Here is a 24,290-nt window from a genome sequence, read left to right on the forward strand (position 1 = left end):
CCACTGGCTGCAGAAAGACCAGCTGCTCTTTGACCTCATTAACCCTCCTGGGTTTCAAAACCAAATTTTTAGCATTACTGAATACAACATGATGAGTTTTATACTGTAAAAAGTACTGTAGGACAATAATGCAGGGTATTCATTAGGATGGGAGTTGCTACTAGTATACATGAGCAGCATCTCATGATTTCACAGTCAGATCCACCGTTCACTGAAATCAGCCCAGCATGTTTATTACATGTTTAATGCAGTCCAGTGGCTACAACTATGACGTTATACAGTCTGTTTTGTTAGTCAGCAAAACTATGTGTCAACGCGCAAAAAGAACCTAAAGCCACATCGAAGTTTAAAAGTAGGAGCCAAATCGTCCTCACAATGCAGATATGTCCACATGGTCCCCAAGAAGGTATGTAAACATACCCACACACACATATTTGTTTTCATAGCTTAGTGAGGACATCTCACTGACATAATGCTAGCCGCTCAGCCTAAACCCAACCATAACCTAACCGTAACCCTGACATTAAAACCACATTTTGAGTCTCAAAAATGCCTCAAACTCGTGGACACAAGCATTTAGTCCCCATAAGTGACTGTTGGTCCCCACAAGTATAGTAACATGCCAGTTTTCTGTCCTCACAAAGATGTCTAATCATGTACACACACACACACACACACATAGTGAAAAACAAAGTGCAACCGCAGGCTACTTAAAGTGATGTAAGTCGTCATCGGTGACACAAAATGTCATCGTCTGGCCAAATCCAATTACAGCAGCAACGAGGAAGCTGTTTAAGACAGTCACACCCCCACAGTCTCTGCTTTACGCGAGATGTCTCAGCAGGCTTAAAGAAAAGTAAAGGCAAAGAAAAATGCTTCTTTTTATCAGGCGAGTGGTTTAGCTGCAGATTCATGCCGATGAAACGTCTGCGCCAGAAACAAGAGATTAGTGACTTTTTTTTAACCTCCTGTCTTGTTCATTATTGCACGGATCAGTGTTCTGCTGCTCATGTGAAACCCGTGTTTGGAGCTTCCTTTCAACACACACACACACACACACACACACGCTGAGAGGCTGTAAGTGGAAAGGAATGAGTGGAGAAATGCATCATGAACGGATGAGATGATGCTGCTCGCAGATTTATGAGGCGATATCGTGTTTCAGCCCCTGAAGAGCATATTTAGTCTACATCCACTCTGTCACATCCACACCTCATTTATGTGTTTTACTTGTGAAATTTGTCTTTGTGCAAAACCTCTAGTGATAAAAACATTCCTGGAATATTCTTTTTCATAGTTTTTCACTGAGGCTTTGCAGGAGTGACGGGATGTTGTCCGCTACATTTATTTGAAACATATTTTAGTTATTGCAGAGTTACTGTAAAAACTTTAGTGACCCTGCAAACGACAAAAGTGCAAAGGTCAACGAAACGAGTTTTTAACCACGTTATGGAAAAGTCAGGTTAAAATGTCTGCAGGACTGTAGTCTGTCAATCTGGTTCCCTTTTTTATTAAAGATTATAGTTGAGGAAAAGCTCATCTGAATTTATGCTTTTAATGCACACAAAACATGTGAGATGTTACAAAATTAAGTTTTAATTCTAAGCCCTGATATTAAATTATTAATAGTGCAACATGAAAAAATGATAAAAAACATTAGGGTTGTGTGTATTTTCTTATATAATCCATCAGAGGACTTTAGTTCTTCGTGTTTCTGTGATCTGATTTTATCTGTCGGACGTTTGGCGTCCGGCCGCAGTCGTTTATCGCTCGGTGCAGACTAACTTCTGACCTAAACAAAAACCCGCTCGCACTTCCAGGCGTCACAACTCGAGTATAAAATGACATCGGACACTTTTTATGGAAAGAGTTCAGTCTTATAAAGTTTATTGACATGAGGGAAACATCGACATCGTGTTTAAATACTCAACACAAATAAAGTTATTCAAACATGCTTGTGTAAAATATTATACACTGTACATAAATATTACACTGAAAAAAAAACAATCATTTCAAACTGGTCTATCTTCTGATGCAGTGCTTATGTTTACATGATCATTTGACCCCAAAAACCGCAGCTGAAGCTGATCTCTGGCTGAGACAAGCCTCGTGTTTATAGTGCAACAAAGGACACCTCGTGGATTTTAATGGAATGCTCGACTTATGGCGGGCGTGGGCCGTTTCAGGATGGCTTCCACGGAGAAGGACAGAGACTCGCTGGGCGCCATCTTGGTCCCTACAGGCTTCGACAGAAAGTCTTTGGCATACCTGTCTGTGAGTTTTACCGCCTGAAAGTCTTTGGCAGAGCTCTCCCTGTACTTGCGGGCCGCCTCCTCTAACAGCTCCTTGCAGTACGGAGCTCTGAGCTCTGGCCCGGACCCGCCGCTGGCTTTTTCACTCAGCGAGTGCTGGATGAGGGAGTGAAAGGAGTTGAGTTTCATGGAAGGCTTAGCATTGTCCTTGCTCAACTTGTTGAGGACTTGGCTGGAGTTTTGGGAATGAGGGTGGTTGGGGAAAGATTGTCCAAAGCTCCTCTTAGGAGGAGAGAAGGCTGAGCACTCCCTCTGCTCCCCCTGGGTGATGGCAGGAGGTTTGGGATCGGGCCTCTGAGGGTCTGATAAGTCCTGCAGAGCAGCGGCTCGGGATCCCTCCAATTTAGCAGCGAGCGCGGCCGCGGCCTCCTGCTCTGGTGGCTGACTCTCAGCGGGCATTGCTTTGGGCTCCCACACAGCACCAGGCTTCATGTTCTGCACCGCCGTGGCGTTGAACAGGCACTGCTGGTACAGAAGAGCGTCTCCCAGGTTGGCTGCGCCGCGGGGCCACATCACGAAGCCACCTCGCGACGGCTGCAGCGGGTAATGGCGGTAGGTGGTCGCCACGCTGACGTTGGAGGAGATGAGCTCGACGTTCCCAGGGGTCGAGGGATACTGCATGCTCAGATCCAGGCAGTTAGGGGTGAGGAAGCTGCACAGCTCTTTGGGCTGCGGCTCGACCGGAGCTGCCGGCGAGTAGGCCGACTTGTAGGAGTTGTACTCAGACGAGTGGTGGACCAAGCCGTTGGGGAAGAGGAGAGAGCCTGGAGCCCCCTGGTTGTTCTCCATCAGCTCTCGTTCTTTGTACTCCCGCTCCAGCATGATGGTTTCCAGCTCCTTGTCTGCAAAAGCCCTTCTCTTCCTCATGCGGTCGCTCAGCGGTGGGGGAAGAGACGGGTTGGCTGCCAGGAATGGATCAGACTGCACCGGGCGATATCCTGTCATCGAAAAACAAACATTTACTTCAACTTTTATGGCATCGAGTGTGTTTGGAATTATATTATGACACCAAACATAGATAATAATCTAATTAGCCATTTATACGTTGTAATACTGCTAAATGAGTTAGCGTATCACGTGCCAAAGTTTTACTGCATACAGATGTTAGCACGTCCTTATCGCCCCTTCGGTGTTAAAGGAAAAAGAAATCTAAGCTGTAAGGAGAGGCAGAAGAGAGGAGCAGATCTCCAAAGAATCAAATAAAACGTGTTCTTTTTGTCTGAGCCGTACCTTCGAGGATGCTTTTGGCGAGCATGGTGGACGGTCGGATGTGTCGCTGATATATCGTCCTCCTCTCTGCAGGAATTGGTTTCCCGGATATGCCTTTCTTATCCTGAGAAATTAGAGAAACAAAAGAAAAACATTTAAAAGACGCTGTCAGACTGTTCACCTTAATCCTTGTTAAAATAACTGATTTTTCACGGCTAAGGTCCAAGTCTCATGCATGTTTGGATAATAAAAACCAGCCTCTTAATAATAATCCAGATAAAATATGAGCAGCGACACACATTTCTCCTGTTATTACAGCCTTAAAAAGGCCTCAAAACAGCCCTAAAGTGGACGGAGATGCAGGCCTAACAAATCAATCTAACATTTAACACATTTATTTTTTATTTTTTTGCAGTAACAGAAATGAGAGAAAGTGTTTGTTACAGATATAAACTAGGATATTTAACAGGAGCTCAGCTGATTACACACACTGGGAAACATTCATCTGGTCTCGTCTTTAAAATTCTGGCGCTGTAACAGTTTTTCTCTTTTACAGAAATATGTGCAGATTTTTAACACAGCTGCACACACACATGAAACAGTTGGGATTTTATGTGATTTTATTTAAATTCTCTTCCTAAGCCTTTATTTGGGAAAAACCAAAATATCCTTCATTTGCTGAATGAGCCTCAAAAACCTCCAACGGCTCCTCGGATGTCCCTTTATATTCGTGTTTGTTCAGTGAAGCTAACAAAGCGATATAAAGTGCACGCTGAGCGACTGCATTCACCGCTGAACACTGAGCCTCGGCTTTAATCTGATCAGCTGCAAGCCTGAACACAGAGCCTTTAAAATAACACTGACTGCGCTTCTGAAGGGTTCAGGTTCTTATAAAAACTTTGGAAGAATCAACGCGGCGATTTTCTTTTTCTTCCAGTGTAGCAGAAAGGACAGTGTGCAAATGTGCCGCAGTTATCAAAAACAACATGAAGCCGAAGAAGCGCTCAACTTTCCCACAGACAAAAGCAGAAACGACCCTGTTTACAAAAGAAGGACTTCAGCATTTCTGTGCATTCTGGTCACGTGTGACACAACAGAAGCTGCGATCACAGCCACACTGCACAGAAGCAAGGCCTGATTCACTAACACTGAGAAAGGGGTCAAAGGCCACAGGTCACTGTAGCTGCTCCAAGTGCCACAACTCGCTGTGTAGTGTGAGAAGATAAATATGTTTGGATTTCAAATTTTCCACTGAAAACCCTGAGCTGCAGGGCAGCAGTGATCCAGGCTCAGACTTCCAAGCAAGCAGCTGATTAACCAGAGACAGCTTCATCACACACGTGAGTCCTTGCTGTGTTATTAGCACGAAGCACCTGAACGCATCAGCACAGCACCTCCACCACACACCACCCTCAGTCTCACCTCCGTGGCCTGCTGCCTCCTCAGGGCCACCTGTGCCGCCATCACCCGCTGCCGCTCCACCACCAGCAGGCAGTTGGCGCACTGGCAGTCCCTCCAGCGGCAGAAGCGCTTGTGGCCCTTCAGGCAGGACACCACGCCGTGGTTACGGCAGCGGGCGCACTTCGGCGTGCGGCTCAGCTTCCTCTGGTCACCCGCGCACATGGGGCCCGCCCTGTCGCGGCTCTTGGTGCCGGGGCAGTCGTCCTCTGAGGCGGCGTGGCCGAGCTGCGGAGAGCCGGGGCGCTCGGAGGAGTCGGCCAGCTCTTCGCTCTCCGTCTCCAGGCTCTCCACGTCGATCTCCAGCTCACACCCGGAGTTCTCGGACATCTCTGCCGGATTTAAAGCCAGTTTGTACCTGGAGACGAATATGAGTTATTAGATTATGATCGGGTGAGAAAAACTGGCACTTCAAATGTGTAAATATAACCAGCTTGTCAGACTTAACACACCTAACATTCCCATTTCCTCATCTGGACAGTTTCATGAATTATCCCAAACTTTCAGGACTGTCATTTCTTATTTAAAAAATAATAATAATAATAAAATATTTTTAGTTCAGTAAGTAGATTATCCTATAAGAATAAAAAGAAAATAATAAATCTGTCGGGTTTTTTGTTTTGTTTTGGTTTTTTTATTCCAAACAGCTTGAAGTTTGGAATTAAAAGACGTGGTTAACATTTATTTATTTATTTTTATTTACAGTTGTGAAAACTTTTAACACAGCAGTTTCTAATCAGAGAAAGTGAGGCCTTAATAAACCAGAACTAGTAAAAATCCAACAGTCTGATGGATCTCAGAGGAGTTTAACGTGATGCTGTGACAGCAGTTTGTCACATAACCCGGGATAAGTGCGTGAGACTGACTCCGGGCGAAGCTCACAGAGTTTAATTAAACAGGTTTAATTTAATTAAACCGGTTTAATTAAACTGCGACTGAGCTCTGAGCGACTGAGCCGAGAAAAACTTTTTAAAAACGGAACGAATTTTACCTCCAGGAGTCCAGCAGGGCGGGGAAACGTCGTTAACACCGTGATGAACGCCACACACACACACTCACACACACACACGGTCCAGACTCCAGCTTGTAATTAGCCGTTAATTGAGCGGATAAACGCAGACCGCACCGAGGACGCGTCCAACTTTCCTCTGACTCGGACACAAGGAGACACACCGCTATGAACCGAAGCAGGCTGCCCTCTGATTGGCTCATTTACAAACACGCAAAGAGCCAATAGGAGCAGGAGCAGTTATGCAGGGGGCGGGCGGAGTCCTCTCAGCGGCCACAAGCACCGAGCGCCCTGCGGTTACTTCAGGAGGTCACTTTCCAGGAAAGAGAGGCCGAAGGGGGAAGGTGTTAAAAAGAGAAAGCCGTTCAGGACACCAGCTCAGCACTTTATCATGTCACATGTCTGCCTTTAATTTCAGGTTTACGGAGCATGCTGCTTTAGGCCCGACTCACAGTCCTCTGCGCTTCATGAAAATCGAGCTTTTTAGTTTTCAGCTGAAAAAGAAAAATACAAAATAAACAGAATTTTCCAAAAGTGTAACTTTCAGTGAGTAAATGACAAAAACTGTCATTTATTGATCAGTAAGCCTTTAAAAAGAGAAGAGAGATATTGTAGAGATATTATAAAGATTGAACCTGGAGGATTCACTTCCTGACGTCATTATTCTGTAGGCCTACGAACAGCTCGCGTCATCAGAGGCTGTGAGAAATACCGGATTTATCACAGATTTTGGACTTCTTTTTTTCTTTTTTCTGTTTTTTACTGCCGTAACAACATTTTATAAACGGAGGTTGATCACGATCAGGGTGCAGCCTGCCCTGCATTAGCTGCTGGGCCTCTGCCCAGAGACAGGGGGGTGGGCGGGGTGATACAGGTGTCCTGCAGGTTGTTACAGTCCGTGCAGCTGGCACAGATAACCGGGGAAGATTACCGTGTTTTCACAACAATCACACCTGAGAGAAAAACCCACCGTGTCAGCATGAAGAGGAGCCCCACACAAAACAGCAGCTGGAGCATACGGAGGCCCAAATGTGCCTCAGACCAGCAGAGATACCCACGTTATACAGAATATATGAATATTCTGAACCAGCCTGATTATTATAAAAGCAGTTATTCGCTGCTTTTACTTTGGAAATCCATCCTCATAATTCTCCTTTAATGCTATAAACGGACTGAGATGAAGTCCGGGGTGTCTGAGTGCTCTCTCTGTGGTCCTCATTTTCTTTTTCACCCGTGACACTGATGACTGAACGTGGGCCTTGGACGCGTGCATCTTTGTTTGCGAACTGCTGATTGAGAGTCAGCCTCACAAAGACAAAAACACGGACACGTACCATTTATTCATTGTCAACCGACTTTCACGGGAACTGACTGCGGGACAATGCCCACGCGCACACGCGCACACAGGCCTTCACAGTGAGCGGCAGCTCTTTGTCCGACTTAAAAGAGCTGCTGCGAGTTAATGTCACGCATGTGCTGCAATAAGAAAGAAGGCCGTGGGACTCTGTCCTGCGGGATTTTTTCAAACTAAAAAAGTCCACGTTTTTAATTTACTGTCACTGTGCGCATGCGTAATATTAAAAGATATTTTCTTAAATTACATTTAATCTGTTTAGAATTTTCATTATCATTATGATAATATAATAATTCCATTAATATGATTTTTTTTCCCGGTTCAAATATAAATATAGTTACAGACTTTTTTTAGCTCTTTATTTCTCGTGACGAGTTCAGATCTTTATCCCTTATTTTCACGGAGGACCTGCTCCCCTTTCCCCTCCTAAAGGTCCCGCTTTGGGCTTTTCTGGCACGCGGACTCTGAGCGCCTCCTCCACGTGTTCAAGGTGAGCCGGTCGGGTCCGCAGGTGCAGCTTTATTTGCTTCTTCGTCTTAATTTACTGCGGAGGTTACGAGCAGCCCACCCGCGGCTGCTGCTTCCACACCGGGAATGCTTTGATCTGAGAGCGGGCCGGAGGGCCGGACAGGCGGGTCCGCGCAGAGACGGACCCTCCAGGTGAAATGTGGACGTCACGGCCTGGAGGTCTTTGAATGACTTTCCAGAGGGGGTTATTTTTGAACTCTTCAGGGTTCCTTGAAGGAATTATATGGATCCGTGAAACAGTTGTAGGCTTTAAGGAGTTAATCTAAAGGATGTTTGGTGAATTTCCAAGGCCCACAAGGAATTTCCAGGTTTTAGCTGAACTCCGCATAAGGATTTTCCAGGGATCTTTAATTTTATTTAAGAAATGTAGCTTGTTAAAGGGTCTTTGCAGGGAGTCCTGATTTTTTTTCCATTGATTATTTATTAATTTTGATATTTTTATCCGCTGTAGAATTTGATCATTTCGTGGGTGTTCGCTTATCTGCGCAAAAACTAGCAAGGCATGGAAACACAAGGAGGCACACTTTAATCTGATGATTTTTTTACACAGAAAAGGACCTGGAAGATAATATTTTCACCCAAATGCTCCTGAAATTTTAACCGGAATCTTTGAGCTCTGCGAATTAAGACGCCTGAAGATTTTGTTGTCTTGAATTTTCAAAACTTTAAAAAGCTTCAAAGTTCCAGGGCCTTTAAATAAATTAATGACACACCGAAGGAGTGCAGGGAGATCCTTGCAGGGTCTGGAATGTATCAGGATTCCAGGCCAGTTTATGTTCATAGACCACCTTCAGTGAGTTCAGGAGGACTCTGGGAGCTCTAAGGTGTATCAACACATCCGTTTGGTAATTCTGTGTGGATCAAACGGGAGCTGGAGTGGTTTCAACACACACACACACACACACACACACACACACACACACACAGACATATATGAATTTTATTTATTTATTTTTTCAGTTTTTTTATTTTATTTTAGGAGCTTGTTGGAGGGTGGGGGTTGCAGAGGTTGGGGTGCACAGGGGTGTTTATAAAACAGTTAGCTGAGGACTCTGGGAATCACTGATGGAATTTCATAAAAATTGCACTGGTCTGTTTAGACCAGTGAGTGCTTTCCAAAGAAGCTTTGAGGAAAAATGGTAAATGGCCTGCATTTTGTATAGCGCTTTTCTAGTCCATAGGACCCCAAAGCGCTTTACACTACATTCAGTCATTCACCCATTCACACACACATTCACACACTGGCGATAGCAAGCTACATTGTAGCCACAGCTGCCCTGGGGCGCACTGACAGAGGCGAGGCTGCCGAACACAGGCGCCACCGGGCCCTCTGACCACCACCAGTAGGCAAACATGGGGTTAGTATCTTGCCCAAGGATATTTGGCATGCAGCCAGGATGCAGCCTGGGATCGAACCACCGACCTTCTGATTAGTGGCTGACCTGCTCTGCCACCTGAGCTACAGCCACCCCATAAAAAGAAAAAAAAAAAATATGAGTTAATGAGATATTAATTTTAGGTGCTTTGCAACACACCTCAACTTTTTTGGGATGTTGTAAGACAGATTTGCTCCACTGAGCAATTTCAGAGGTTATTACAAGGAAGTCCAGGGATCCTTGAACAAATTCCATGATCACCTCAGGAATCCTGGGATCTTTGATTAGTTTTCCTGGATCCTGGAGTGATTTTGAAGCATTTTAGGTGTTTCTGGCCTGTGACTTCTTTAGAGAGTTCCACGTGTCTTTCCTGAAACCAGGAAATCTTAGTTTTTGTTCCCTCTCCAATGTCATAAATGTAACAATACAGAAAGTATTGACTCAGTTTTGATGTTCCTGACGTTCAGCTTGTGATAACCGTGAGTCATTAGTCATCTCATGACTTTTAGTCGTCTGAACCTTCGAATGGTGTCTCTTTAGTATTATTCCATAAACATTTTAGGAATAGTTTTCCACATTTTGTTGTTGTTGTTTTGTGGGAGTGACTCCCTGCCTTTGATTTTCCTGTTCCAGGTATTTCCCCAAAAACAAACATAAGAAGACAGAGTTCAGGTCCAATATGACATCATAAAAATAATTTTAATTACAGTTTTCAGAACATTAAAGGATTTTTTCATTCCCACGGCATGCACAGATATGTATTAACTGCATTGTTTATTTGGGCTTCATGTGGAATCGTGCAGGAAGCAGCGATTTTGGCTGATATGACCTTTGCGTGGATACAGACACACAGTCCTCACATGCTGTCCAGTTTACTTTGGGCCTGATTGAAACAGCAGCATCTCGTTGGAAGCGTCCTGCTGTGCGTGCCGTAAAGTGTAACAGGAGCTGTGTATAGACAGAACGAGCAGCGTGGGATCACTGGGGATCCTGCTATGTTAATTAGCCTCTGATGGACCGACAACACATGCAGCTGAATAGAAAACCAGGCGGGGCGACATTTGTCTCTGTCTGAAGGAGGCTGACACCTCGACCTCTCATGGCCAATGTGCAACAAACAGGAGGACGTGTCCTACAGCTGCCTGACAAGCCTCATCCACGCTTTTTACTTTCATCTGCATTTGGTGCACTCAGCCAGGTCCCTGTAATCTGACTGCTGGTCATCATGTGAGAATTAGGACATTTTATCTGTGAGAAACAGAAGCAGCTTTAAAGTAAACTTATATGCCTTCAGTCTGAGTTTGCACTAACATTATCGATGCTCTGAATAAAAGATGTTACTTCTATTGCAAGCTCCCCCCTCCCCACACTTTCATTTAGAGAATAATATCATTGTGATTTTTGTGAATTACACTTGTATCATATCCAGAAAACTTTCCTTTTATCCGAGTTTCACTTTTATGTAAAAATATTTTATTTAAAACATTATTTAGGTGGATAGAAATTTTTACCACACAATCATGTGCTACAGGAATGTGAAGTTTTTAAGATTAAAACCTGACATTCCTCTGTTGTCCACTGGGCGGCAGCCTGCAGCCAGAAATCCAACGATGTTCTGCTATTTTTACTCCACCAAAAAAAAAGGAAAAAAAAAAGATTACAACAATTGATGATGTAAAAGTTCCTCTCATTGTTTTTAAGAGCCCAGATCATTTAACCACCAGCTCTTTAATTTTTTACTATAATTACACTATTGATTAATATTACTAGTCCGCATTTGATCAAAAGTCTTCTGCTTTGGATGTAAATTTTATTTCTTATTGTGGGGTTTTAATTACATTAGCTTAAAAGATATTTAATTTTTTACATTTTACAGCTGGTTACGCTGTTTAGCTCAATTTTAGTCATTAATTATCAGCTGAGGTTTTCTCATTTGCTTGATATGGTAATATTTAACCTTTCGTCATTATGTAGCAATTTAAGTATTCAGGATATGTGAAATTATATTAGAAAGCATAGCAACACACACACACACACACACACACACACACAGATGCACCCAGCCTGTCAGGTCAGGATGTTGTGACATTGAGAAAGGTCAGTTTTACCGGGAATATGATGACATGCATGTGTGTTGGCTACACGATGGCTCCACATCCAAACACGCTGAATCATTTCATAATGTGAGCACAGCACAGTTAATGCATTTCACTGAGTCTTTCAACAGCTTCCTGTAAAAGAGACTGAGCAGTATGACTTGGTTAAAGCCAAACCCGTAGCATTACATATTTCTTGCTATTGGAAAGGTCAAAGGTCAGAGCAGTGATGAAATTGATTCCAGTTCAAAAGAGCCAGATTTCATGAAAATGAATGAATAGTGCAGGAAGAGTGGCTGTCTGAAAATTCGATGGATTGTCATTTGTATTTATTTATTTATTTTTGTATTTATAATTCAGTTTCCACATTTCTTCCTTCCAGGAGTCCAAAAATCTCAGCTGGAGCTAAAAAAAAAGAAGAAGAAGAAGAAGAAGAAGAAGAAGAAGAAGAAGAAAGAGAAACTAATTACAAAATTAAGTTGACGTTAAAAGTGTTCCCACTTAAATATTAGGTATAAAATCCATTAATGAGTCACATGTTACTTTTTTAAAGTAGTTTTTTAAAAGAAAATATTTGGTAAATTCATCAATTAATGGAATAAATGTTTATGTGCTGAAGATGCAGGGCTGAGGCCAGAGCTCCTATTTGTCAATATCATTGTGGTACATATAATGTCCAGTAAAAGCAAATAATAATAATAATAATAATAATAATAATAATAATAATAATAATAATAATAATAATAATAATTAAGAACTGGCAGAAGAAAATAAAAGCTTGTTATTTTGCAGTTTGTCCACCAGAGGGCGCTCTGCAGCTTCCCTGTTGGAAACACACCTGAGTCTGAGTCCATATATTGCAAACAATTAATCAGTAAAACAAAGATTATTTTTAAATGGCATAGTTATATTATGTCAGTAAAGCCTCAGAAATATGTAACTGCACATGAATGTTAGTAAAATCTGTTTGTGTTTCATGAGTCTGAAAGACAAAATAATAATATTGGTCAATCGGATTCTTAAATCACTCAATAATAAAATGGTATCAGTCTTGAAAATATCAAAACAAAATGTCCAAATTAACAGACAGATTATTTTATTCTGGTTTCACGTGTCTTTCTACATATATAAGATCACTCTGAAGCTTCTCTCGTGTTTTGCATCCACATTTTAATTTGTAAAGCTATCAGGTGACTGTAGTGCAGTAAAAACAGTGGCGAGCAGCACACGAGGAAATATCACTGCGCTGTCACAAAGCTCAGAAACAGTTGCCGAGGTGTCCATGAGCAAGGCAGGGGTTCAGCTTCCTCTTTCCTGCCCACACTGTCAGGTATTCTGTGGGTTTTCTCACATCACTCGTCTTCGTTACATTTACTGTTTTTAAAAGCTTCATTATCCACGTCACGAGAGTCACCGGCGCCTGTTTGTGGTTTATGTACAAAGGACACCACTAGATGGCAGCACGTGACAGGTTTAACTACAGTGAGGGGCCGCGCGCTGAGCGAAGGAAACGTGGACGAGCGGATATTCATTTCTGTATTTCTGTGAGTAAAAACAATTTTTCCCCCCACGTGCGTGGATAGTTTTGATCCACAGATTATTCACAGCACCGTCACTTCTCTGTTGTAACTATAAAGTCACGTATGTTTATTTTAATCCGCTGCAGCTGCTTAATCCGGATGTTTCCTCTTAGCTGGGTCAGGTTTGAATTTGTCACATTTGAAAGGAGCGTCTGAACAAGCGGAAGTTTAAAAGCTGGAATATGTGATTGGTCTGCAGCAGCTGCGCAGATGATCAACACGTCACAGGTTTAAATACTGAACCACGAGCACTGAGGGAGACACGTGCTCTTATTATTGTGTTTGAGATTTTTAAAGCACTGACAGCCTGACTGACGTCACTGTCTGATGACGATCAGTGTTTGTTTTTCACTTTTACAGAAACATCTTCGATATGACACCAAATATCCAAACAGTGGGTTTCACGAGGTTTTAATCATTTTAAATAACATGAATATCATATTTATAATTTCATGTTTTAATGCATCGAACCAAACTGAGATTAATAATTATTTTTAAAGGAAAATCAGATTTTTTTAAAGCTGCTTTCAGATCCTTCTGTTTTATAGATGATATAAAAACATTTAATACAAAAACAACATCACGTGTCTGTGAGGAGTGCGGTGACGGTGCCACGGGTGACAGAGATCAGGCCCACAGAACACTCATAAACATATTAAGTGTTTCCAGTCCTGATCAAATTGAGGTTTTATTATTTCTGCTGCTCCATAAAACAAAATCATTATCGTGAATGTTTCCATATTTTGCCTGTATTATTTCTTATTATCCTTTGGTGTCACGCGTGTTTTATGTGTGGATGTGAAGCCGGACTGTGGGCAGACATGTTGTAGTCTAGTGTAATCGTGACTGAGTGTGTGTGAGCGCGCAGGCCGACACGCAAGAAAACAGCCTGATCCGTTTGGACTACTCACATTTATTTGGCATTACTCGACATGCAGCCGTGATCCGGACACGGCAGATTTCACAGTACTACACATGCTTACAGGAAACAGCTGAGACGCTTTCAGAATAATGAGTCTGTTACATTCACCCGCTTTGGTCGAGTCCAGCGTGGGAAGCGCGAGGCTGATGTTTGAGGTTCATCGGAGTGATTGCTCCCACGGCTCAGCTCAACAGGACAGTCCATGCCGTCCACGCACACGTCCTGTCACAGTGACACATGTTCCTCAGCCTCCGGTTCAGCTGGAGGAGTTCAGGATGCGGGAGTCTGCGGAATCTGAGCGCTCCTCGTACTCCTCATCCGGGGAGTAGAGGCCCGGCTTGGGCCCCAGCGGGCACCCCTCCTCCTGGATGCCCACGCGCGGCTCCTCGGAGGGCCTGGAGGGGAGGAGGGGTGAGCCGCGGAACAGCCCGGGCCCGCCAGGGGCGCCAGGGGGGAACGGGGACACGTACTGCGCCGCGGAGCGCAGCTGGTACTGCTGCTGCAGGGCCACGGAGTTCCACAGAGTCACGTCGTTGTGCACGAAGGGGCCCGCGTGGCTGCGCGTCAGAGAGCTTCGCAGCATAAGCGGGTAGCGCGTGGGCTGCGGGAAGGACGGGTGCTGCAGGGGACCCCCAGCGCACCCGTGGACACCACCCCCGCGGCGGAGTCAGAGGTGAAGCGCAGCGAGTCCGGGACCCGGAAGGCGGAGCCCACGGACCACTTGGCAGAGGAGGACGCCGGGTGGTAGGAGCCCAGCCCGGGCTCGAACAGGTGTCCGTTGGAGGGCAGCACCAGCGCGTCTGCGTGCACGTCCGCGTGCGGTGGCGCGCTGGCGTCAGGATTCCGACTGGACAGCAGCACCTCGATGGCCCCCACCAGGTCGCCCCCACAGCCCCGCAGGATGAGCTCCAAGACCGGCGGCTTGTGGGCGGGGAAGATCTTCTTGAGCACCTCGAGCGGGGGCCGGTTGGCCCGGAGGCTGAGGGGCAGCGTAATGGAGCCGCCGAGGCCCTCGATCAGCACGCCCTGCTCCGCGGGGCTGGCCGGGTACTTCTGCGGACTCTCGGCTTTGGCCTCCTTCTCGGCGCTCCCGGCTTTAGGGAGGCCGTAGCGGCTCTCCTCTGGCAGGGAGGGGGTCCCCGGAGGCTCGGGGGTGTAGCAGTTTGGTTTGGAGGCCTCGGGTGAGCTGACCGCATCCTGCTCCTTCTCGCTGGAGCTCTCTCCGTTCTCTCCTGCTGAAACCTCGTCTGCGCCGTCCTCCGTGGGCTCTGCGAGTCAGAGATGCACAAAATCACGAAAGAGTGTCAGCATCCACAGAAAACTTTAAGCACCCCCGAAACCTGTGAGCTCACAGGCGGTTAGTGCGAGCTCCTCACCCCGCCTCACAGTGCAAACACCTCCGCGCTCCTCACGGGGAAAAGCAACATGCCATTAATCGCGTGTCACGGCTTGTCCGCTACACGCAGACGTGTGAGGATTTATCTGAGCCTCCTCACAGAAGCTGTTAACGCAGAGTGCTGAGTGCGCGCGCCGTGGGATCTTTGACCGCAGTTTGCAAACACATCGCCTGTTGCTCGGCAACATTTCATCCGAAGCTGACCTCCTGTGAGAAATATGGCGATTATATTCGATCGGGCCTGTCCGCCGCTGATTACTGTAATCTTTTACAGTCACGCAGGAAATAAAAGCGCGCGTGTCCGAATCTGTGCTTAAAGTGTCAGGAGCAATAAAGGTGATTCGGGCAGGTGGATGGAAAGTAATTATTCTTTAATGGCTCTCACAGAAATAATTTCCACGCAGGTCAGCGAGAACTGAGCACAAAGATTTTATTTTATGTAAAAATATCCAGAAACTAAAATTTTCTGCGTGAAATAGAAGAAAATGATTAAAAGTTCAGCAGCAGAAATAACGTCATTAATAATTATATATGCGTCATTATTTAAACAAATCATTGTTAAAAACTGAATTCATTCATATTGTTTTAAATGTATTGTTAAAAATGTCAAAACGTCTTTGTTTTATTTCACTGCAGTTTTTATAAAATGCTCCTTTCCTCAGAAACAGCTCATCTCTTCCTCTGTTTCCTGAATCTTAAAGTGAAACTTCTTATTCACGTGATTATTTCACAGAAATCGGAGTGATGTGTATCGTTCACTTCAGCTAAATGTGTCCTTATCAGTGCAGTCAGATCGGCGAGCAGTGTTGAAATGATCATTTCAGGTTTTATATTATTTCACATCCGTTTTTGTTTGACCTGAAAACAGTTTTAAAATAATAAAGTCACAATGTTTGTACTGTGAGTTTTAGGCCTTAAAAAATATTCTTATCAAAAAACATCCCATAATTTGAAGTTGTTGTTGTTGTTTTTTTCATTCCAAACAAACAATAATTGTTTAGAGAGTCAAATATCTCCCCCCTGTTCTCCCCGCTTCTCTCCTACCTGAGCACAGCGGTGCTCCGGGCTGCCCCGGCTCCGTGCTGCTCCACCTCAGCTCCAGCTCCTCGGTCCTCGGCGGGGCTGGCTGATTCCCCTCGCCGGTCCCGGCTAAGCCGATGCCGGGCAGCACTCTGAGGGACTCCGGGATGAGGCTTTCTAGGCTCTCGTTTGCCTGCTGTCTCCGGAGCGCCACCTGCGCCGCCATGACGCGCTGCCGCTCGATGATGAGGATGCACTTCTCGCAGGTGCAGTCTTTGAACCGGCAGTAGCGCTTGTGACCCTTGAGCCAAGACAGCACGCCGTGGTTCCGGCAGCGCGCGCACTTGGGGGTCCTCTGGAGGGGGGCCCGAGGCTGTGACACCGGAGTCCCCATGTAGAGGTACGGAGACCCGTAACCGTTCATTGCCTCGGGCTCAGCGTGTTTTCCAGCGTGGACGCGGGCGCGAGAGTCGCCGTCGGCCGCAGCAGCAGTCAGAGAGGTGGAGGTGGATGGAGCTGCTGTGCCGCACGCATGACAAGAGGAGGATGAGAGGTGTGGGCTTGTAGTGGAGGATCCACCTTTCCTCAGCTGACAGCACTGATACGCATCAGCCTCACACGCTCTTATGGAGACGAGCAGTAACCAAACGCGTCAAAGCGCCTGCGAGGATCAGATAACAGCAACGACCTCCCGAAGCACCGGACACACGCTGCTGGAGCCAAACACGTGACCCTGGACCCGAAATCAAACCTCATGTTACAGATTTATCAATGAAGCTACAGCATTACTACAATATTACTACAAGATTACTCCAATATTAGTGCAAAATTACTACAGCATTAGTGCGATATTACTGCAACATTACTGCAATATTAGTGCAATATTAGTGCGATATTAGTGCGATATTACTGCATTATTAGTGCAATATTACTGCATTATTAGTGCAATATTACTGCAACATTACTGCAATATTAGTGCAATATTACTGCAGTATTAGTGCGATATTACTGCATTATTAGTGCAATATTACTGCAACATTACTGCAATATTAGTGCAATATTACTGCAGTATTAGTGCATTATTACTGCAGTATTAGTGCAATATTACTGCAACATTACTGCAATATTAGTGCAATATTACTGCAGTATTAGTGCGATATTAGTGCAATATTACTGCAACATTACTGCAATATTACTGCAGTATTAGTGCATTATAAGTGCAATATTATTGCAACATTACTGCAATATTAGTGCGATATTACTGCAGTATTAGTGCGATATTAGTGCAATATTACTGCAACATTACTGCAATATTACTGCATTATTAGTGCATTATAAGTGCAATATTACTGCAACATTACTGCAATATTAGTGCAATATTACTGCAGTATTAGTGCATTATAAGTGCAATATTACTGCAACATTACTGCAATATTAGTGCAATATTACTGCAGTATTAGTGCATTATAAGTGCAATATTACTGCAACATTACTGCATTATTAGTGCAATATTACTGCAACATTACTGCATTATTAGTGCAATATTACTGCAACATTACTGCAATATTAGTGCAATATTAGTGCGATATTAGTGCAAGTAGCTCAGAGAAAAATCACTCTGCAGGACAGCCTCACATCAAGATTTAAGAGCTTCATGTTCTTTCCAGGCACTCGATTTGTTTTGAGCCCCTTTTCAGCAACATTAGTGTCGTACACCACACACACACAGACACACACACACACACACACACACACACATATAAGAAGAAGAAGCGTGTAATCACAAAACGACTAAATATGTCATCTCCTGTGTGCAGGTTAATCAAGGACTCGCTCCCTGAAACAAACCAGTGAAACCTTTAAATCTTAAATCAGTTGTTTCATAAAAATAAAATTCAAAGTGTTTCCTTTTTTCCGAACTATCCAAATGAGTCACCCACCAATGAAAACCTTTACGTTGTAAAAAGGTTGGTATTTAAAGACTGTTCATAATTCGATTACAGGCCCGGACATCTATCCGCGCTCTCCTCTGTTTCCTGCAGCCTGAAAGGCTTTAAGTCTTAATTCTAGGGGCGAAAAATAATAATGGCGCTTCTCGCACCTTTTACACAATCGTGCATAACTTAGCTGATTAGGCCTCTGCATGTATAAAAGCCCTTTGGGAACTATGTCGAGGATGCTGATATGTCCCTTCTGCCGGACTAATAGAGGGCATTGAAACATAACACCGGACAAAGCCGGGCCCATTTCTGACCGTAAAAAAGGTTTATTCAAGCAAATAATGGGATCCGAGGCTCGCGGCTTACAGGGAATAAGAGCACGGTAAACTTCCCCGCGTGAAGCCCGTCTCCAGGGCTATTAAGCTTTTAATTGGAAAATAGCAGAGGAAATTTCAAGGTGACTAGAGTGGCTTTGCAGTTTGTGCCGGACGAGTAGATTTGTGGGAGTGGGAGGCTGCGGGTGAACGCATAATAAATTTATTCGTGTTGTTCACGATAAAGAGTAAAACACGGGCGAGATAAAAGTTTATACTGCAGCTTCTCTGTTAGAGCTGCGGCTCTGCAGGATGCTGGAGGGACTCCTGCGTCTCCACGTCACGCACAAGGTGTCCTTTAGCGCCCTGACGCGCTGGTCGTGGCCAAATTAGCCACCGTGAGGTGAGGGGCTGCTTTGGAGGGGCATCACCTGCAGGCTTATCAGCTTCAGTTTAAGCAGTAAAACCTTCGTGAGTTGGGTTTAAACACCTGTTCGCTGTCTGTGACCGCGCTCGCTGTGACACGCGTGGGTGACACATTAAAAAAAGGTTACTCGAATTTACTCACGTTAGAAATGTAATCCAAATTAAACTTGTGCCAGTCAGGTCAGTCATTATGTATTATAGCCCATAATTATATGTAGCTGTGTCAACACAATATTGGCAATATTAATTCAATGAAAGTGCCCACTCACATGTGAAATGTTAATAATCTCAGATTGTACAGCTTTGATATTAAAACACTGAGTCTGCCTCACACAGTCACTCTCCATCACAGCCTGCTGGTGTTTCTGAGCTGGTCCAACCCAGAGGGACCTAAAGCTAAATAAATACATGAAGTTCTGTGTTTGTAGTGCTGTATGGCCTCAGTGCATCAGCATATTTATATTCTGTTTTTTTCACATATGTAGGTGAATATGGAAAACGCTGTCCTTTGTTCTGCCTTCTATAGGATATGTGAAGTTGTCCTATAGAAGCTTAAAATGACAGGATTGCATATACAGAGTATTTAAAATGAGCTCAAAGTCACACATTCTTTTACACATGAAAAATTATAATGTGGCTAAAGCAACATGCCATTTATTGGAAGAAAAAATGCCTGAGAAAAGACACAGGAGAGTTTAAAAGACTAAAAATTAAATTATTTTGGTAGCTCCACAGATAAGAGTTTAAACACTGTTTTGTTATTTTGAATAATCCTTCAGCAAAGCAGGAAAAGCAGCATTTATACTCTAATATTGTAGGATTACAACATTTACCTGAGTTAAAAAAAATTGTAAAAAAAAATATATTCAAATTAAAAATAATGATTCTCTCTTTAAGGTGTCAGCTGAGGATGATTAATGTGTCTTTATACTGGCTATAATATATTTTCCTCATATTTATTTATTAGCAAATGTTGGCATTTGGATAAAAGTGCATATTTTCGAGACTCCACGTTGACTTGGTTTCATTATAAATTCTGTTATTATGAGAGATCATAGTCAGGGCTCATTGGTTAGTCACACAGAGCTCTGTGGACTTAAACCATGCGATGTGACCTCCATCCTGGAAATCTGGACTCAAACTAATGTGTCAAAGTCCTTTTTCAGTTTTTGCTTCATTAATGGAGTTCCAGTATTTATTTCAGGCAGTTTTGCTCATGACACAAAACCATCCCACGGTGCTTTCAGTACTTTGCACTTGAGTCTCTCCTCATGTTGGAGCTCCTGTTTACACTGGCTGAGGGAACTCCTCCAGCGGGGCCCCTCCGGAGCGGGAGGAGGAGCTGACCTCTGCTGAGTGAGGTTTTTATGAGGTGCTGATTGGGGGCGTCGCTGCCACTCACAAGTCCTGTCACAGAAACGCTGATTTAAGTTTCCCTGGGGAGGCGGGACACTGAGCAGGAATTAGCTGGACATCTGACGTCTTTAGAAAGCTGACCGAGGACATCAGTCAGACCTCAGCCTTCATCAGGGAAACAGGGAAAGGCTGTGTTTTTAAGACCGCTGCAAGAAAATCTATAAGCAGGCAGTAAAAACAAAATACTGAATAAATTAAACAGAAATATCAGCAAAGCGTGCACGAGTGTGTCATTAATACTATCAGTCTCAGAGTTATAGATTATATTAACATCTCAAACTGAGCTTATTCTTTTGTCTCTTATTATCTCACATTTGTAGAAAATAAAATCACGTGTGATTATCATCATTAAGGAGGGCAGGTCATTTTTATTTGACTTGCATGTAAAGCTATAAAATGTTTGAAGCTGGCTAAATATTTTTATGGTGTTCTTTATGCGGCTGCTCAACCCTGTCGGTGCCGGGCAGGGAAGTAAATTTGATGATAATAACTACAAAAAAAGGAGAGATGCAATAATAATACTAAAAAACAGGACTAATACAAACTGGTCTAAATCTAAAGTTGTCATACAAAATGTGATTCATTATTAGTGATCGAACGAAGGAAAACAATTTTCATATAATTTCATGAGTTAAATAATCATTTAGATTTTTCTGTGCAAAACAATTAAAGTGTTGTTGTTCTCAAAAGATTTTCTGCTTTTCTTTTATAATTATTTTATGAGCTTATTATCTCACACACAGTGTGTGCTGATGCAAACCTGCTGGTCTGACACTGAGATTCAAATAAAACTGGATTTTTTTTAACAACTGAGTTAAAACTGTAATTTTGGGTGCAGAGGGGAATGCTAAAAAACCCACTTTGAGAGCCACTTGGTCCAAATATTTTACTGCATGTCTTGCAAGGTTGCAATCTCTTTTTGAGATATAAATAAGTATAAAAAATACAATATTTAATGATAATCTCTTCATACCAAAATTAGGCCATGACTGAGGCCTCTGGTCCTCTCAAAGGCGGCTCTGTGTCTCAGATCAGGGAAAGGTGAACCTGGGAAGTTAGTTTTTACAGTTTGGCTCTTTTATTGATGCTCGGCTTTCAGGACAGACATTTATGAACAAAGCTCGTTCTGTCCTTCAGACAGCCGTGCTCTCAGCGAACCAGCTGGATTCAGTGGCTGCTTCTTGGTTACACGCTTTAATTTTTCCTGGATTTTTTAAGGTATGCAGAGTGGAGGCAGAATATTCCAACAAAACTCAGCCTTTATATAAAATAGCCTTTTAGTGGTAATAAAAAAAAAAAAAGAAATCTAAAAATATGACGAGCCAGAAGATCTGACAAAGAAAAAGGCAGGACTATTTATACACCGAGGGCTGATTTGTGAGAACAGGAACAGAACAAGACACAGGTGAAAGTAAATAACACAGGTGAGAAGAATGAAGTTAAACTAACACAAGAGAATAAACATTCAAAGTGAAACAACCAATCAGCAGTCAGCAAGGAGAGCAGACAGGAAACCAGGGTGGGATCGAAAACTGCTACTATGTAAAAATCAAGACTAAACTCAGGACTGCAAAGCTGTGAAGTAATAATCAAAGACTCAAAACTCAAACCTTCAAACACTAAAACAGCCAAAAAGAAACGAACACATGACAGCTTTAGTCAAATGTCCTCACAGACGACACTCACGAGTCCTCACACACGAGGCGGTGGGTTAAAAGTCAAAGAGCTGAAATGAGAAAAAGAATTCGAGTTCACCCGATCACCACGGCTCACTGTTTACTTTTACTTTGAAAGAACATTCTGACTGACATGCATCAGCCTGTTGAACTGCTGGTTTGCACCAAACTCTCACTCCTGTAGTTTAAATGTAAAGCACACTTACAGTCAGTGCACCTGGTCCTGTGCTAAAATGAAAGATTTATTCGATATTTAATCTGTAAGCTGCTGTTCTTCATGTTGGTTCTGGCAGATCATTCCACACGCTGGAAGAAAGAATAGCATGGAGAAAGCAAAGTGTGTGAGAGTCACTCAGTGTTCCTCCACAACAGCTGACCCATCCACTCTTCCACGGACGCTCATGAGGAGTTCATACGTCCTTTTTCCTCAGATTTCCATGGTAACCGCTGGTAGTAGCCACGTCCTTTTCTCAGCCTTTATTCCGTCATTTCATCATCACGCTTCATCTTCTTGTCAGAGTGGGAAGAACCTCTGTAAAGTTTGTTGATATGCGTCATTATTTTGATGATTCATGCTGAATGAGAGAGAGATTTGATTTCTGCTGCCTCTAAAAAACAACATCACCTTTCTTCTGTATCACGTCCTTTGGAGGCGTAGCATTTGAACTCTGAGCAAAATCTTCATCATTTTCAAAAAAAGGTTGCTTATTATTTCTATTTTTTTTAATGTGATACATTTTTAACAAATCTGCTGTTTGTTGGTCTTATCGCAGATTAAATGTAAACTCTCAGTTCTGCTGCGCCTGGCTTTTCTTTTTTAATCATCTCCCAATGAGAGACTAGCAAACACCATCAGCTGTTTCTAACCACTGAATATTACTCAGTGTGTGTTTTTATCACTCATGTATTAACCCTGTTCAGTTTTCGTGAGAATGAGCGCTGTGCTGTGTGAGGTTGTGATTTTTCATACTTTAATACTTCAAAAAGATTCAGTTCATTCTTTCAGAAGTTTCTCTGCAAACACTTCATTTGACCCAAACAGCCATCTCAGCGCTGCCAGCATCGCACCAACTGTAAAATACTCTGACCCGGCAATGAAGGTGACCTCCTCTCTTCTATTTTTATACATTTCAGTCAAATTATGTTGCAGTTTTTTCAGTTACCACCAAAAATGTCCTTTGTGACATCACAGTGGACTAGGACCACATGTCTGCTCAGTTAATCGTCGAGTCCAAGTTTGAGGCCGTAAACAGCCAGAGCTGATTTTGATTTCTATCTAAAAGGTGAGACAGAAGTGAAAATAGTGATAAGATGCTAATTTTAGACGCAGACTCGCCGTGTCAAAGGGCACCTGTTGTTCTGTGCTTCTTCTGTATTATTAAATATACAGTATGGTGTTATTACGGCGGACAATCATATTAAACAAGACAAAAAAATGTAAATCATTATGTAGAAGAACTCCCTTTTTCTACTTCTGTATTTGTATGAGGTCACTGAGAAAGCCTGAGCCGTCCATGAGCTGTGGCGACCCCGAGAAGTAACCGAGCGGCCACATTTCTCATTTATAGTGAATAAAAACTAAACTAGAAACACATTTTTAGTTTCAGTAGTATAAGATGTATAAGGCTTATTTTGAATTGTGAATCATGCAAAGCTGCTCTAGCAGAGTCAGGAAAAACAACACAGATCTGGGAATGAGTAGAATGGGAGAACTGGTTTCCTTTAATGCAGACTGTTTCATCTACACAGTAAAATATCATCTCAATAAAATAACCTTTGAACTCTCTCCTTTCCAACAGTGGTGCCAACGTTCTGCCCGTTCCCAGCGGTTTGAAATTTCCTCCTCCAGCTCTGAACGTGCAGCATCCCCTTCCACACCGTCTGCACCGAGCTCCCATCACTCCCCGAGGAGGTGTCACGGCGGGATCCGAGCAGATTTTATCTATTACGGGGGGCGTGATTCATGGAGGCGGAGGCAGCTCAAGGAAAACCGACCCTGTGACACTTTCTCCCCTGCCTGTATACGGGGCAGCAGCTACAGAAGGACAAGGCAGCGGCGGCCTGACAACTGTGATAAAATGGCCTTCCTTAACTAAACTCATAAAGCACGGGGCGATAAAACTCAATCTTCTGTAAAATCCAATTAAGTCATTATCTGACTGATTGTATCTTTAATTGAAAACAGAAGTGACAGTAAATTTCTGTGATATATCAGGATCAATCGATACTGCTGTACAATCTGGTCTCCAGAGGTGATT

At 43.5% G+C, this 24,290-nt stretch overlaps 2 protein-coding genes across 2 annotated transcripts; both read right to left on the reverse strand.

Annotated features, from left to right (window-relative positions):
* Positions 1–1,861: 1,861 nt before the first annotated feature.
* Positions 1,862–5,162, reverse strand: dmrt2a (doublesex and mab-3 related transcription factor 2a; the record flags this gene model as incomplete). The annotated part of the gene is given in 3 exon segments (NM_001279767.1): positions 1,862–3,250; positions 3,543–3,645; positions 4,944–5,162. Coding segments are annotated over 3 exon segments (1,410 nt in total). The 3' UTR covers positions 1,862–2,144.
* Positions 5,163–13,819: 8,657 nt separating this feature from the next.
* Positions 13,820–17,197, reverse strand: dmrt3a (doublesex and mab-3 related transcription factor 3a). The gene is given in 3 exon segments (XM_003444479.5): positions 13,820–14,475; positions 14,478–15,112; positions 16,285–17,197. Coding segments are annotated over 3 exon segments (1,410 nt in total). The 5' UTR covers positions 16,685–17,197; the 3' UTR covers positions 13,820–14,100.
* Positions 17,198–24,290: the final 7,093 nt, after the last annotated feature.

Source organism: Oreochromis niloticus, linkage group LG12, assembly GCF_001858045.2.
Source record: "Oreochromis niloticus isolate F11D_XX linkage group LG12, O_niloticus_UMD_NMBU, whole genome shotgun sequence".
Lineage (NCBI taxonomy): Eukaryota > Metazoa > Chordata > Actinopteri > Cichliformes > Cichlidae > Oreochromis > Oreochromis niloticus.